This window comes from Gavia stellata, chromosome 1 (assembly GCF_030936135.1).
Source record: "Gavia stellata isolate bGavSte3 chromosome 1, bGavSte3.hap2, whole genome shotgun sequence".
Classification (NCBI taxonomy): Eukaryota; Metazoa; Chordata; class Aves; order Gaviiformes; family Gaviidae; genus Gavia; species Gavia stellata.
Genome location: NC_082594.1, coordinates 120,514,591 through 120,531,180, shown reverse-complemented (window position 1 = coordinate 120,531,180; position 16,590 = coordinate 120,514,591). Strand labels below are relative to the sequence as shown.

Genomic DNA, 16,590 nt, shown 5'->3' with positions numbered 1-16,590 from the left:
GTCCTTGGGACAGTAACTCTTGAAAAAGTCCCTGACAGCAAAGCTAAATCCCTAATCATAAGAAGAAGCCTTTATTTAGTTAGGGGATTTTGTTTGTTTGTAAATCTTGCTGTCTGTTTTGACCTATGTTTCGGTGAAATAAGGATTTTACTTCTTTTCTGTTCTTCTGGTAAATGTGTATTGCAGTGCGTAATTTTCAAACCAAGGTAGTTCTCAGAAGGTGGTGTTTTTGTTGGGGACAGATAAAAATTGATATGATGAAATGCGTTGGTTTTCTTTCAAGGAGTCTGTCAATCCAGCGCAAGACTTCAAAGATCCTGAGAATTAAAATGCACAATTTATCGCCAAGGTCATCTTGAATATCGGGAACGCTGGCAATTATATCCACGGGCATTGGTTTCCAGTGGTAAGTGGTAACTGTTTCTGCTGGCAAGCTGCCTGGAAGGTGGTCAATGACTTATGAATCCCAGAAACACTTCTGGTCATGGCAGCCTTAGGAGTTACCGTGTTCTGCAGACCGGAGTGTCAGTGCATTCTGTTCTGTCCCACAAATAGGAAGGTCTTCCTGAATTACTTTGCTTTTAATCCTGAATTACTTTGCTTTTAATCCTGAATTTGAGGTGTTCAAACAATGCACTTGCTTGGGGTTTAACATCTTCAGAGCTGGCAAAGAAACCCTTTTGCAGGTGAAAGAGGAGATGCTTGCTTAAGTTAGTACTTTTTGTCTTCGAGGCTCTCTAGATTTTAGATTTCAAATTAATGGAGAAGCTAGAATTTTTAAAATTAACGTTGTCCACCAGTTCTGACATCTTTGCCACCCAGTTTGTACAGTTAAAAAAGATGGCAATATTCCAATAGCTTCTTTTTTCCCCTAGTCTGACTGGTTCTCTTGTGTAGAACATCTCGAGGTACCTTATGACAAAGAAAAGCCATGAATAAAACCAAGGGTCTGCAGAGCACTTACATGGTCTGGCAGCTCTTGAAAAAGGCCCTGTACTTGCACTGAGCTGGCACTGAACCTTAGCATCCTCTCTGCAACTCTAGAAAACGTGACATCACGACATAGGCATATATGCAGGGAGCATCTTTCAGCAGCCCTTCAGAAGTTTCCTTGTGAAGGGAGGTGCTGTAAACTGTTTTACAGCTGTGGAAAATTTCCTGATTTTTTTTTTTTTTAAACTTAGTTATGAAAGGTCTATTATTGCACAGTGGCAAACCTGGGAAATGGAGCCTGGACTTCCCAGCTATTCTAATTTCTGGATGGCTTTGTCTGATGGGAATTGACCCAGCATACTTTGAAAGATAGTGCTGCGGGATGGCTGAAATACCAGGCGCTTTCTAAGGAGTTAATTGCCAAACAGGGAATCTAACGAAGGTTAAGGGTTGCTCTGTAGCAGCGTAAGTTTTAGTTTTCCCTCTGTGTTCCAGTTGGAAGACATTGAAAGCTATCGACTTACCCTGGATCTAAACGTGGGTAGTGAGCTAATTAATGTCAGTTTTGTTGTTGTTGGCAGCATTTGCTTATAGGTTTACAAAGATTTTTAAATTTATAGGGTAATATTGTGATTATCTGAAAGCATGAGTTGAGCAGTAGTGCTTACAGGCATGAAATCCTACTTGAAGTATTCAAGCTTCATCTCTATTTTTAGTCATAAGTTCCCAACTTGTGTTACCAAGAAAAATAAGAGTACAAAATCCATCGGAAACAATAGGTGAAGTGTTCTAATGGTAGTACCTTTGCTGCTGAAAACCTGCCCCTTTCTTCCTGTGCTGGTTTTGGCTGGGGTAGAGTTAACTTTCTTCATAGCAGCTAGTATGGGGCTGTGTTTTGGATTTGTGCTGGAAACAGTGTTGATAAAGCAGGGATGTTTTAGTTACTGCTGAGCAGTGCTTACACAGAGTCAAGGCCTTTTCTGCTTCTCACCACCAGCGAGTAGGCTGGGGGTGCACAAGAAGTTGGGAGGGGACACAGCTGGGACAGCTGACCCCAACTGACCAAAGGGATATTCCATACCATATGACGTCATGCTCAGCATATAAAGCTGGGGGAAGAAGAAGGAAGGGGGGGACATTTGGAGTAATGGCGTTTGTCTTCCCAAGTAACCGTTACGCGTGATGGAGCCCTGCTTTCCTGGAGATGGCTGAACACCTGCCTGCCGATGGGAAGTGGTGAATGAATTCCTTGTTTTGCTTTGCTTGTGTGCGCGGCTTTTGCTTTACCTATTAAACTGTCTTTATCTCAACTGATGAGTTTTCTCACTTTTACTCTTCCAATTCTCTCCCCCATCCCACCTGGGGGGGAGTGAGTGAGCGGCTGTGTGGTGCTTGGTTGCCAGCTGGGCTTAAACCACGACACTTCCACATTACATTTCTAGCCATCAGGCTTTAATACGCCTGTGTCCAACAGAAGGAACTCAAGTTCCTTCAATTCTTCTTTGCTTTGTAGCCACATGTGCCTGCCATTTCTTAACTTCTGGGTTTGGTGAGCTCAACAGATAATCCTTCTGAAGTGATTACTGCAAAGTCTCTAATTTTCAATCCTCTGGTTACGAGACTGACTATTTGAATTTACTTCATTCTTTCACCATTTTTTCTGGAGAGTGATTGTCAGAACAGGATATGATATTCCTATTGCTGTTGCACCTCCCACGTTTTATTCAACCAAGCCCTTCCATCACAGTGTCATACCCAGTGTCTGTGCTCACCTGCTTATCTTCCGTCACCCTCTGCATTTTATTAACATCTTCTTTTTCATAGGACAGAGTGCTACGTTCTGAAAAGCACTTTTCTGACAATGGCTGGACTTTGGCTGCAATGAAACACATTTTTGCCTGCTTCCAGGTAGACTGCTTTCAAGGAGTTTTCTTTATCTTTGTTTACTCATCACAGCTTGCATGAGATGGGATCTTCTTGGACGTCTGGGATTTTTTTGTGACTTCTAACAACATATTAAATAATTCAGGCCTGGGAACACATTCTTGTGCAAACTGAATAAAAATATACACAATCATTAATGATTTTTCAGTTACAGTCATATTATAGGACCTACTAGTTAGCCAGCTTTAATCTCTTTAATGTGTCATGTTGTTTCAGAATCAGTTTAGTTCCCTAATCAACGTGTCATGCAGTAGCCAACTCTACTGTATTACAGAGCTTTTAGTAAATTGCATCAACACTATAGCTTAAAAAAAAAATAAATCATTCCATTGTTTTTCCCAGGACTGATGGCACAGAAGCAGGCTTATGATTTGATTACTTGTACTTTGGAAACATTGGTGGGGGGCTGGCATTTTTCCAATCCTCTGCAGTTTCCTGGTTTTCAAAGCCTTATTAAAAATTGATATTGACGGACAAGCTTGCTTTTCAGCTTTCACAGTATGGAACGGTCCCTCGAGAACAGGTTGCGACATCTGTGAAGGGGGAGACCTCTGCTCTGCAGCCGAGGAAAGTTAAATTACCCATCCCTGCCCCCAGGTTAGGAAAGAGGGTCAGAGGCTGATGCAAAGGTAGGTGGCTTTCATGAAATCTCATTGCCAGTGAGCACTGAACACCCTGGTGTGACCAGAAGCAGCCAAGCAACCTAGGTAGCTCCCTTCTAAACTGAAGAACGCAAAAAGATCTGAAAGTGCAAAATAAAGCTTCTTACTCTTTGTGGGACTGGCCAAAGAGTGTAAGGCCCGGCCCTTAACAGTTGCTTGAATGGAAAGGACGTCAAATTCATGTACTGCCTTTTACTGTTGCAGCTGCAGTTTACTCCTTCGCTGATCTCTAGGCTTGGTTTGCAGTCTTGGTTCCTGAGCATTTGCTGTGCCTTCAACAGCGTGTTTGCTGGGACAGAAAGTACTCACGTGGTGGCCCTGTCACGTAGCACGCTCCGAGTTATGTAATCAAATATTTCATAGGTTTTAAAACTACCAGTGCAGAGAAGAGAAAGCACTAAATGAAATGCCTGTGGAGGACAACAATGAATTAGGTCATCTATTAAATTTTTCATCTCTTGAGTCTGCTCAAGCCCAGCAGCATCCAAAGCAGTATAAATCTGAGAATTCATAGTCTTAAAATGAGAAAGTAATGGATGAAGAGACCATTATGAGATAGATATACAAGGAGCTGTATTCCTTTCCCCCTTTTTTTCCTTTTAAATGCAGCAGCAGGACTTCTGTTGGCAAAGCTGATTGTGAACCCAGCTCAGGTTTATCAACCTCCTTCCACATCAAGCTGAACATGAATCATTTGCCAAAAGGGAACTATTTCATATAGGGTGGATAATACAGCATGGCCAAAAGACATTTGATAAAGTCTGGTGCAGCTTGGAGAGGAGCAAAATTATTTCATTTAATAAAGGATAAATCTGTACAAATCAGACCAGAAGAAAAGTCTCTTGTCTTAACCTTCCTTCTCTCCCCTCCCACCACTGCAGTGGTATAATCAAAATTTAAACTACCGTACATGAGCATAGCTCCCTTGCTGTCACGGGAGGTATGCTGACTCATACCAGCAGAAAATATAATCCTTGTGCTTTATAGTAGGTTTGCTATTTTTTGGTGACTTCCCCTTGTTTTTAGTGGTTCAAGTAGTTTTTTTGGGACACTATTGCACTGTTTGATAGCCTAATATATACTAATGATAGGGTGATAATAATATTCTACCACCTGCCTTCTTTTCCTTGACTTTTCATCCTGTTGTCCCCTTGTTGAAATTTTTTATCAGCACTTGAACAGCGAGGAGGAGAAATTATTTTTCACACTCTAAACCAATTAGCATTGTGATGCAGAACAGGGAGAAAGAGGTTTTGCTTCTGCTTTGTGATTAAAAATAAACGAGAGATGTAGTAATTTCTGTTACCTTCATTTACTTGAGTGAAGTCTGGTGAAGTCCCTCTATTTGTGTTTCTAGCTCTCTGGCACTGGGATGCTCGGTGCAGTTTGGGTTGATGCAGACTAGGTGGAGTAAAACTGAGCCTGTAGGATGAACAGCGCAAGGCTGAGGAAACATGCATGAAAACAGACTGCAGATGGGCGAGATAAACAGGATCCCCAGGCTGTGACTGAATAGGCAGGCCTCTTTAATGGCTCTTAGCAACGCCCCTGCTTTGACCCTCCTCATATGTGAGGAAAATCAAATCAATACACTGCTCTTCAAACCACGATGCTGCAGCAGCAGCAGGGCATTGTGGCAGCCTTCGTCTCTTAAATTCATCAACGCTTTTCAGTTTGCTGATTTCTGGATATCCATCCCTGCATCTCGCTGAGGAAGACCCTGACTGCATCTTTAATCGGATTGTTTGAGCTCCCATGTGCAACCACCTTCTTATTAGCAAGTATTAGGTAGGCAATTTTAAAGTGCTTTTGGATTTTCGGGCAGCTTTAACATTGATCTGAGAACTCTATTGTATTCTCTGTAAACATAGCAAAAGCCTCTCTTTAAAACCCACTCTGTTTTAAATCTTGCTTTTCTTCTGTTTTTGTGGTTGGGCAGGGGGGATATCTGTTTTTTCCTTCTTTTTTTAAAAAAAAAGTTGTAGCCAATTTGTGCTTTTGGAAGAGGATATTCCCTCGTTGATCCCTCCCCTGTTCTGCAGAACAGCTATAACCGGTGCCATACAGTTACTTTCAGTGTTGATGAACATCTGTTCAACTGTCTAACGTATAGGGCAGGCTGCTCACTCTTTTATTCTTTCATTTTCCAGTGCGTACTTCAAAGCTGCAGATCAGGACTCTACCCACTAAGTAAATTGTGCTTTGGTTCCAGAGATGGCTAACAGAGGACCAAGCTATGGCTTAAGCCGAGAAGTTCAGGAAAAGATTGAACAGAAATATGACCCGGAATTAGAGTCTAGGCTGGTGAACTGGATTATTGTACAGTGTGGAGAACAGATAGAGCACCCTCCTCCTGGAAGGCAACATTTTCAGACCTGGCTGATGGATGGAACGGTAAGTGTTTTGTCCAGTTATATACTTGCATGGGTTTATATGCACAGTGTCCTTATTTTCTGTCTTCATCTAGCTAAATTGGTCAGAGCTCATGGCCAGTGCATAAATATGTATCTTAGCATCTGATTTATTTCCTTTTGACCAGGAATCTTAATCTCAGAACATAATTATTCTACTAATGCACAGGGATTAGCACAGTACTTATGATTCTTATGAGTCATGCATGTTATGTATGAGTGTGACTCATTCCTTCAGCACCTTTTCTCATACAGTTAAATGAGATCTGTTTTAAAATCAGATGTATACTTTTCTGTTTAAGAAATAATCAGTGTTGACAGGCAAAAGTGAAGAGATATAGAAAATTTGAAGGATTGGATTATGTCATAACTGTTTTCTTCTTGGGAATAATTCTGTAGCTAAAACATTGTATTCTATTGGTTTATTGAACAACAGGCAGATGCTGCTGTTTGCAGTGGGCTGTAAGAATACGCTAATCATTGAATCTCTGCCAAAGTGACTTTAACAATATTTCAATTGACATTGCTTATTTTTTTGGCTGGGGCATGTGGTTTCTTCTCTGTCAGTTGTTACATAACCTTTACCAGTGATTGCTTTGTTGTTTCTAGCAGATTAGGATTTATATGGTCAGGCTATTGCCATCAGTTAATGAAAGCTTTAACGGATTTCTAATATACTTTGATTATTATCAATTCGCTTCTTTGTTTTTGATTGAAGAAATTATGTCCCTGACAGAAACTGGCCAGGTCAAAAGCATTTTGCAGCATCATTTCATGTGCAGAAATTGCCTTCTAGTTTAGTGACTGCTTTCTAATTTTGTTTCTGTATTTACCTCTCAGCTGTTATGCAAGTTAATAAACAGTTTACATCCGAAGGGAAATGAGCCCATTGCAAAGATCTCTGAATCGAAAATGGCTTTCAAGCAGATGGAACAAATTTCTCAGTTCTTAAAAGCTGCTGAAATCTACGGAGTAAGAACAACAGATATTTTCCAGACAGTGGATTTATGGGAAGGTAAAAATAATAAACTGGAAGTCAGCTTGCAGACTTCATTTTACTTTGCTTTGATGTGTTGTAATGGTGCATTTTGTCTAAGGCATATTCTCTAATGTAATTATCTTTTGTTTCTGTTTGCCTTACCTCATTACCATGTTCTTCCGGTGGTGCATTATCTCCTCTGAGGGATTTATATTGCCCTGAGGGCATAACGGAGGCTTTCCAAGCTCATGTGTTATCCAAAAGCCCATCATTCTGATAGAAATCCACAGACCTAATGAAACAAATGTTCTCTATGCTAATTATTCCCAAGTAAATAGCTTCTAATAGTAGATATGGAACCCCCTTATTTTCTGATGACAAGATTTTATTGCAGCTTTCAAATTATAAGCAAAGCTTAAATTTGAGCTATAAAATACGTTCTCAGGAGCACATACGCCTCTGTGGAGCTTATGAGGGCTCGTTTATGACTAGCGAGAAGCAAAACTCACTGCTAACACCATGTTAGCTGAGCATCTCTCTCTAAGGATACAGTCTTTTTAGAGAGGTCACTATGGCAACAGCAAAAAATTTCGGAGTGCTCCTGTGGTTTTGCAGTAACCCAGGTGAAGGCTATCTCCATCCCATGCTGGAGGTGGAAACTGTGTGTTCTAGTTCCCGAAGAGCTGAGTCATTTCTGCATTCGTATGGCCGGTTTTGCCCACTTCTGTGGTGATGCACCTCTTCCTGGTGCTCTAACCTAATACACCGTATATCCTGCATCTCTCTGGACAAGGCGATGCAAAACACTTTGTGTGAAGGCTCAAAACAAGGACAGCTGCAGGGTAGTGAAAGGGTCAAAAATCTGCCATGAGAATGAAACAGCGGAAAGAGGAAAGCAATCCACTGAGAAAGCTGGTTTGTGTAGGAACACACGTGGGGCGAAAAAAGTGGGGTCTGTTTTCACAGGCTGTCGGGATATGTGGAAGAGATCACTCCTCTGAAGGACAGTTTGAGGAATGAAAGACAAGGAAGCTCTTTGTGGATAGGTTAGAAGGGAAGGAAATACTGGCAGCTGGAGTTACCACGATCTGTAATGGTCTCAGGGTGCCAGATTTGCTTCACAGATCCTACCTTTGGACACAAGGGTAGGATTGGTTCTTCCAGTTCAGTCTTCAGTGTTTCATCCAATCTACCTTTAAATGTCTTAAATGAAGGGATTTTCACCTCCCTGGAGTAACACCCTTCCTCCCCTCAGACTAGCAGGCTGTTGAAAGAGAAGCTCCATCTATCCTGTAAGAGATAATAATAGCTTATTTCAGATGCTGTTCTTTGCAGTCTTTTGCATCTCATAATGGCTTCACACCGTGCAAATGAAAGTATGGTACATTGATCCTTACGATGAAAAGGACTTGCTTTGGAGACAAAAAGCTCCTAATGATGGTTGGTCTCTCTTCATTTCTTTTCCTTTCACTCATCACCTTTTCTCAACAGATGTAAGGAAAAATGCTAGTAACTTCCAGAGGACAGGGAGTTAAAACACAACTCTCAACCTAGGAGGGAGACATATGAGACTTTTCTCCACTGTTATTTTAGGACTTCCCAAAACCAATCTGTGTCTCCTCGCTTTCCTGCTCCCTTTTCATCCCTCCTGCTGCTCATTTCAGTGCTGAGGTGAAACAGTATGTCTCTTCAGCAGTGTGTCACTGCAAGCTTTTTGTGTCTAACCATAACTCTGAGCTCTAGCAACTGTGCTGCTTCAGGGCTGAATCGTCTGAACCTGGATGCATTAGCTGGACGGAGAGGACAGTCTCTTTTTCACTATTTCATAATTACAGTGCTCCCACACTTCTGGCCATAACCTCTTTAGAAAGAGAGGAGATGTCAATGTATGCTTATAGGGAAAGAAAAGCATGTGTGAATGTGTGACTGAAAAAGAGCTTTTCTCTGGCACTAATTGTTTTCCGAGAGCTTTTGCTTTGAGATTCTTAGTAATGATTAATGAAAATGTTTTAGGACGCAATCCGCTGTTGGCTGTTTCAAACTCGCTCAGTCCATCTGGTGCATTTTTCTTCATCTCTGCGGCTTCTTGATCCAGGAGAAGTATCGCTTCTCTTTCGGCCCTTTCTTACATAAATGTACTGTGCTGAGCAGCTTTCCCGAATCCATGCCTGAGATATTATATTCACTGTTTTTTACAGATACCTCCCCAGTATATCTTCCAGGCAGGCAAGAGGCAGCTGTACCTCTGGGTGCTTGTTCAGCCTTTACAAAACAGCATTTCAGGAATACTGTGTGGAGCAGTTCTCTGTCTTTGGGTCTGAACCTTCCCCTTTCTGCACCTGGAGAAGAAGGCTTTCCAGCCAGGTTTCCCCCAAAGGGAAAGGCGTAGCATAAGAAGTGACCAGAGGGCCCTTCCTCCTTGTACAGGCAGTGCCAAGATCCTCTGCGGGGCTGTGCTATTCAAAGCACGCTGCAGAGGACTCTGAAGATGCCGAAGAATTCTGTCGGCGTGGGTCCCTGCAGCAAGATTCAGGGAGGCTGTGGCCGGGGACCTGGCAGGCGGCCCCCATGGCTGTCAGTGAGCAAGTACTGGAGCTGAGGGAAGGCACTGACCGCAATTTTCTGCAATGCCAGAGTCAAGCCTGGCTTCAGAGAATGCGTATGATCCCTTCTGTCAGGTGGCTGCAGCGTTAGGTGACTTTCTCGCTGGAGATTTAAAATTTTTCACGGCCCTTTTTATGCTGACCACCGAGCCCCTTGTATCCTTTGCTGGAAGAGGGCAAATGTCACAAGACCACAGGGATTTGGGGTCTTCCCTCACCCGCAGCATCCCTCGTACGCAGCAGGGAGGATCTGCAAAGCAGGGCTGTGGCCATGGCTTTGTTTTGTCACGTGGCACTCGCTCCCACTCGGTCTGTTTTTCCCCTGCAGCGTCTCCCACTCGCCACTGACAAATAAAGCGGAGCTGAGTGCAGAGCGTGGGGGGGCTGCCAGATGGCTCCGCGAGGCTGATCATCATATTTTTCTACCCGTCTTTTGTTTCTTTTTCTTTTTTCTGCGCTTGCTGTCATTATTCAGCTAATTCACTTTTAAATCCTTCTTCACATCCCTCTTCATCCCAGTCAGTCACCGCGCTCCCTGTTACATGGGAGGCATCCCAAGGACGTTGTACGTGGCATCTGTTACAGCATATGGTACATCTGCTGCTTGGGGGAGCTCTGAGTGTTTCTGCCTCGCGCTCTTCCATGTGCGCCTGTGTGCGTGTGCGCGTGTGAGATGCCGGCTCTTCAGCTGCCCTCTCTTAAGCAAGGACCCTGTCTGATGCAGTTTGCATTAACAAATACAGTAAAACGAGGATTCTGGATGGCTGACAATTTATTTTCTGAGCAAATGGTCCCCTGCAGATAGGATTGCTCTAAACTTTAATAGGCTGTATGACAGTCACAGTTGGAAGCTGCTAGACATTTTAAGCTTAAGGTGTCTTCATCACCTCAGCCAGTGCGTTACGCATTTAGGTTTGTATGAACCAAAGCCCTGAACTCCGTCTACCTGTACTCACGGTGGTGCATAGCATAAACACAGAATGTGCAACGCTCGCTCGCCTCTACGCTCCAGCTGGTCTACAGTGATTTTCATTGATGTTGGTCCACTGGAGGTATTCCCGAAATCTGTTACCCTCGTCATGTCTCTAGTATCTCGTTTTTTATTAATTACTTATTTTACCATGTGAAGAACTTACAGTCAAAATCAGATCTGTTAACTAGATAAATTATTTTAGGAAAGAGAAAGAACTGGAACAGAAAGAAAGGGAGGGGAGTCATAGAAACACTTATGGAAGGATTTCAGAAGGGAGAGGCAAAAGGCAGATTTTCAACAACTCACCACCTCACACAATTGGAAATACATTCTGGAACTCATTTTTGCCAGAAAGTTTTCCAAAAGTTATCATGTCTGGACTGGGTAATGAGTTAGGGTCTGTCTGGCTCTGTTATTTTATGTTCCCTGCCCTTTTTACACCAAGTGACTAAGTCCAGAGGAAGAACTAAGAAAAAAGGAGTAATCTTAATTTTTTAAAAATTTCTGTGTCTCTTTTTTTTTTTCAATTCACTGGAGGAATCAACAAAAGATGTTGACCAAAAAGGAAAATGTATTTTTTATCCTACTTTTGGAAGGAGAGACTGGAGGAGGTGATACTATTTTTAAAATGTAAACCTCTATTGAAAACAAGCCTTATATTTCAAAGGTGTAAGGTACCCTCTTGGAAACCTGGTGAGTTTTCAGCTAGGTGGGAGGTGTGCCTTTAAGCAAGTGATAGGCAAGTTCACCCCTCTCAATACGGGTGGGATAAATTATCCCCTGAGAAGCTTTTCTCTCGCTGTTGTTTACGGAGGAAACTTAAGGAACTAATGATGACCAGATATGTAACTTTTACTTGGCTAAAGATGACATGAGCCCTGACTTTTTGAAGTGAGGAATGAACTGAGGTAACACAGGGAGGGAGAAAGTGGAGGAATAGCAGACTGGATGGCAGGAACTGAAGGTATGAAACTGCAAAGCATCGATTTTTCGCAGCCTGAGAAAGGAAGCCAGTAGGAAGGATCTGAGAAGTGATTTGATGGGTAAATTGGGAAGGACTGATGCGAGTTATCCACACAGGACCTCTCCAGGACTGCCGTGAGCTCTCTTAGCACAGGGACTGTCTGGAATTGCTAGGGGTTAAATGGTGGGATCAGTCTTACTAGCTTACAGGTGAAGAAACTGGGACACAGCAGTTATTTGCCACATTGTTCTCCTTCAGCCATGTTTTACTGAGTATATTACTGTTCTTTGTACACCAAAGTGATCTCTTCTTAGGAGAAAATTTTGCCAAAAGTACTATCTACAAGGACTTAAAATGGTATAGGGGAAGGCATTCAAATAGCCAGAGGCCTGGAAATATCTGAATTTTTAAGTTTCACTTTAACACTGTCCCTTTGATGACTTTTAATAAGCTCTCACATGTCAATACCTCCATTTCAGCAACTGTAAAGTAGCATTTGTAATGCTATTAATGCACTATTTCAAGGGAGCTGAGGGAATTAGATAATACATTGGTTAACAGTGTTTATCAGTGTGCCAAGCTCTTTGTTGTGCAAGGATTTCTTATATTAATTTCACTGTCTGACTTTCTAGGGAAGGACATGGCAGCAGTGCAGAGAACCTTAATGGCTCTAGGCAGTTTGGCGGTCACCAAGGATGACGGCTGCTACAAAGGGGATCCATCCTGGTTTCACAGGTAAAGTCCAAAGCACAGCTGCTCAGAGCTGTCTTCCCCGGGAAGCTGGGATTATCATCTGCCTTTAGGCTTTAAGGAAATTTATCGGGAAAGGAAGGGAAGAATCTTTCCAAAGTTTCCTTGTAATGGAGAGATTTTCTCTCTGGAGTCTAGAGAAGGGAAGCAAATACCCAACCAGGCAGCAACACTTTCTACCCTTCACTGGTTACCAACTTTATCAGCATTACTGCTGGAAGAGCACTACTGGTACCAGCAGTCAGGAGCGCATCACCCGTGGCTCCAGCTCTGGTTTCCTCCTGGAGGCACCACTTTTGAACGGCTGTTATGGGCTGTGTTGGTGTGGACACGTGTGCGCAGGCGTGGGGACCCTCCTGGATGGCTGGCTTTTGGTGGTGCACCCGGGGAGGAGTGCAGCATCCTGCCCCAAGCGCCTTCGTAGCGTAACCATCTTGCTGTGTGAGGGCCCACACTCATCGCTGAAGAAGAGACACAATTTTCTTGTCTGTTGACATTATCCCTGACTCTTATTCTCTGGAAGGAGAGCAACGATACTTAGGAAAATCAGCCACCAGTTTTCATGACATTCAGCTATTTAGCAGCTTCAGCTCATCCTCTACATCCATTTATGAAGAAAAGGGAATGAAAATGGCCACAGCCATGCAGATATGGGTGTCCTAAGAGTCACTGGCAGGAGAAGTGTACTTTTGCCTAACATCAGATAACAGACTGAAAGACTAACGAAGATAAGGCTTTCATGGGTGTCTGCAACCCCCCGTGTAGTGACCCCTTTACCGAGCAAAGAGAAGGCATGAAGCCTCTTTCCATTTTTCATCAAACCAAAAATGATTTCATTTCCTAGTCATCTTCTTTTCTTGAGGAGCACCACTTATCTGTGAAGAATTCTCTGTCTTGGCAAAGCTGTTTATTTGCTCTAAAATTCCATTTGTTTTGGCTAGGGAGGCTGAGAAGTGGGGACAGGAAGAAAAGGAAATCCTCCCACCGTTAGCCCTTCTGCCCCACAGGCATATTATTGACATGAGATTCCGACATCTAAGAGTATTTCTTGTGCCGAAATGTCTGAGGGATGTTAGCAAAAAGAGCACTGGCTGCTTGTCTTTGGTTTCCTTGAATTTTCTGATGTCTAGGTGAGGCTCAGCAAAAGCAAAGCAAACTTTATTTGGTTTGTCTTAAACCTTGAGCTCGTTTAACTGAGGCTAAGGGAGGCTTGAATTTTAGGTGAATAAGTGCAAACTCCTATGCATTCTTCATATGAAATTAGTTTAAATTAACTTAATACAGTCCACAAAGAGTTTTGTATTTATTGAATATAACTGGGTTTAAAATTCAAATCCAGTTACAAGCTTTAATATAAACCAGACATGAAATCACTATGACCCAGACAGGGTTATTTGTTTTATGTAACTAAAACAAAGTCCTACATGGAAAAATTAATTTTCATCTGGACTCTTAATTGTGGGTGGGAACAGCTTTTATTGGCATAAATGAAGATGTGATCACCTCCCTCCTCCCCTAGCTGTCTGTCCTGCCTGTACTGCTTGGAGAGCCAATCCATATCTATTGCAGCCCCTGAAATACCGTTTTATAGCCACTGCCTTAAGGAAAACTGATGTTATTTCTATAAGGAAATAACATATGGCAGATCAGGAGCTGTTTTCTGAGTAGCTTACCCATCCATTCAGGCAGATCAAGCCCCCTCACTGCCACCCAGTGTTAGTCATGAGTCAGGGTTTTCGGGCTGACTCTTAATCGCCTTAAGTTAAATTGAAAGAAGTGAAGATTAAATGGAATAAGAGTATCCATGCAGGGATCTACAGTGATTAAGACACCCCCACACTTGAGCTAAGCTGTTTAACTTTCCATTGCCAGTGTCTCATACCCACTCCCGCCAGGGCTGATTCCCCCCGTGCCCTAGCGAGGCTCGTGGATCCGTGGCTCTTTGTTATCCTGCAGTTTGGCAGCCACAAGCACTGGTGCAAAGTTGGCATAAAAAGTTAGCAGATCTGCATGGTGGGCGATGCCAGGTGATGGCAGACAGGCCAAAGAGCACTTGACACAGGGTGAGACACTGAGGGGAACGTGCCATCACCTCTTTTTCTGCTGTCTCAGTTAAGGCTACACCAACCTGAAGGCAAATCGCAAGTACATGTTGTTATCTGTAAGACCATCATATACTAAATGTGGTGCTTTTGATGGTAAAAATAAAAGCACATGATCCAAACTGTGTATGTAACCAACTTTTATTAGCGTATCCAGACTTCCCTTTGGTCTCTCTTTTTATTTCTTCTTTGCAGTTCTCTTTTTTTTTTTTTTCCCTGTTCGTAGTTACATTTCAACTTTCTGTGGAATTACTCCGCAACACAGCTGAAAATTCTAGGAGGAAAAAGAAAAAAAGAATAGAATGTGTTCCTGGGATTTTAATTAAAACAAAGGCAGACACAGTGAACCTGAGATTCAATTAGGTAATAGGAGTAGTTCTGAAAACATCCTCTTGTGGAGATCCTGGCAGTAGTTTCGTGCACTGCGTGAGGATTCTGGAAAAGAAATTAAGCAGCAGTGAGAGGGGGCTGCTTTCTGGGGCACCGGCAGTTCTGTGTGCCTCCCTCCAAAAAGGCGTGCTTTCTGGCAAGAGCTGTGGGATCTGAGAGCCTGTGACGGGCCTCTGTAAGCCCTCTTAATAGTCCGTACGGCAATGCTGGAGACCTGGTCTGAAAAATGGCAGGTCAGCACTGCTTTTCTCTGGATCTTTCTCACCTTCCTGCTTTGCTGGGCTTTCACGCAGACATGGGCTCTTCTCCTGCGATGTCCTGAACACCCTGAGCCTGGTGAAGAGTTTAAGTGCTTTCTTGGACTTGAGCCAGGGTGCTCAGCACGGTACGGGATCAGACCCTCACAGAGAGGATCATGTTGATGGTTTTCAATCACAGCAGGCACCTAATCTACCGTTCGCATCTAGCGGTGGGGTGGGGAGAAAAGGGGAATTGTAAGGCGATGCCATATTGCAGGGTAACCCGATCCCAGGACAGACAGACACAGCAGGGAGAAGGATTGTACCTGGGTGGGAGCAGAGGCGGGTTGGTTGAAAGCCTCTCTCAGTCTGGGGCTCTACCGGTTCATACGGCTTATTTGGCAGCAACAGCCTGATCCTGCTGCCTTGTAAACGACTTGTTTTCCCCACTTTGCATAAATGAAAGATTAATCCAAGATGAACAATTTCTCGCAAGGCAGCAGAGCACAAACTTTTGTGCTGCTTCGTAGCAGCCACTTTTGCCCTCAGTGCTATTTTCAGGGAGAAGAGGCTCCTTTTAAATGCCAACAAACGTTCATTGATCCAAAGGGCTTTTGAGACCAGTGGGACCGAACAAAAGTGGTCAGTATGTTTTGACAGAAGATAAAGGACCATCATACAGTTAAGACACAGGTGCAAAGGGCAAAGTCTATTGCTTAGAGGAGGGAGATCTGGAAATGGCAGCAGAGCAATTGGTCTGTCCCGTGGGCAACCATCATCCGCTCTGCGAAAATGAGCAAGTCACTCCTCTGTCCCATTGTTTCTCCAGGTACATTCAGCTATTATTTACTCCACTGAATTAAATTATACCAATTTGTACTGTTGCTGTAGATGGGTATCAACTTGTATTAGAGCACAGGTGAGTGTCTCATTGATCGGATCCCATGGAGTACAGCTTTTAAGGGCTATAGGGCTTAACACAAATTAATCCTTTCATGAGTGTTATATACCGCGCTACATAAATATTTTACCTGTCATAGCTGCTGGGGAAGTCCCTTGGGGTTCTTGGATAAGTGCTACAGTGAAAGTCTGAAGCATTGTAGGTTTGACTAGAGCATTACTTCTGACTGCAGGAAAGCAATTAGCCCAGCCAGCATTGTCCAGCCCATGGGATGGTGCAAATGAAATATTGCATTACAGGGGGAACGTCTGTTAACATGAGCCAATTTCATATTGCTTTTCATGATCTCTGGGCATACGCAGAATGACGGTATGTCTGTATGTTGCTTTTTTGTGTGTATCTGGACAGGAAAGCACAGCAGAATCGACGAGGATTTTCAGAAGAGCAGCTTCGTCAGGGACAGAATGTAATAGGCCTTCAGATGGGCAGCAACAAAGGAGCATCACAGTCGGGTATGACAGGCTATGGAATGCCAAGGCAGATTATCTAAAAGCATCTCTGTCTGTAGAGAAAACACTCCTTCTGCAGCATGGTCTGTTAAAAAAAAAAAAAAAAAGAAAGCTCATTAGTTCCCTTTCTGCCTGTTTTTTAATAGTTAGCGCTCTCTGAGGTTTAGGGTATTTTTAGTTTGATTTGTTTTATTTGCAGCTGCAAGAGTTCATCTAGGCACTTGGGTTTT

General features: G+C 43.1%; 1 protein-coding gene across 1 annotated transcript; it reads left to right on the top strand.

Moving 5' to 3' along the window:
* Positions 1-5,753: 5,753 nt before the first annotated feature.
* Positions 5,754-16,401, top strand: TAGLN3 (transgelin 3). Its single transcript, XM_009820591.2, has 4 exons — positions 5,754-5,933; positions 6,791-6,965; positions 12,102-12,204; positions 16,260-16,401. Exons 1-4 carry the CDS (start codon positions 5,754-5,756, stop codon positions 16,399-16,401), a joined length of 600 nt encoding a protein of 199 aa, XP_009818893.1.
* Positions 16,402-16,590: the final 189 nt, after the last annotated feature.

What these genes read in the sequence shown, in the direction of transcription:
- TAGLN3 (XM_009820591.2), top strand. Translation starts at nt 5,754, where the DNA reads ATGGCTAACAGAGGACCAAGCTATGGCTTAAGCCGAGAAGTTCAGGAA. An exon ending in GACAGTGGATTTATGGGAAG is followed by an intron (nt 6,966 to 12,101) that starts GTAAAAATAATA and finishes CTGACTTTCTAG; the next exon opens with GGAAGGACATGGCAGCAGTG. An exon ending in GATCCATCCTGGTTTCACAG is followed by an intron (nt 12,205 to 16,259) that starts GTAAAGTCCAAA and finishes GTATCTGGACAG; the next exon opens with GAAAGCACAGCAGAATCGAC.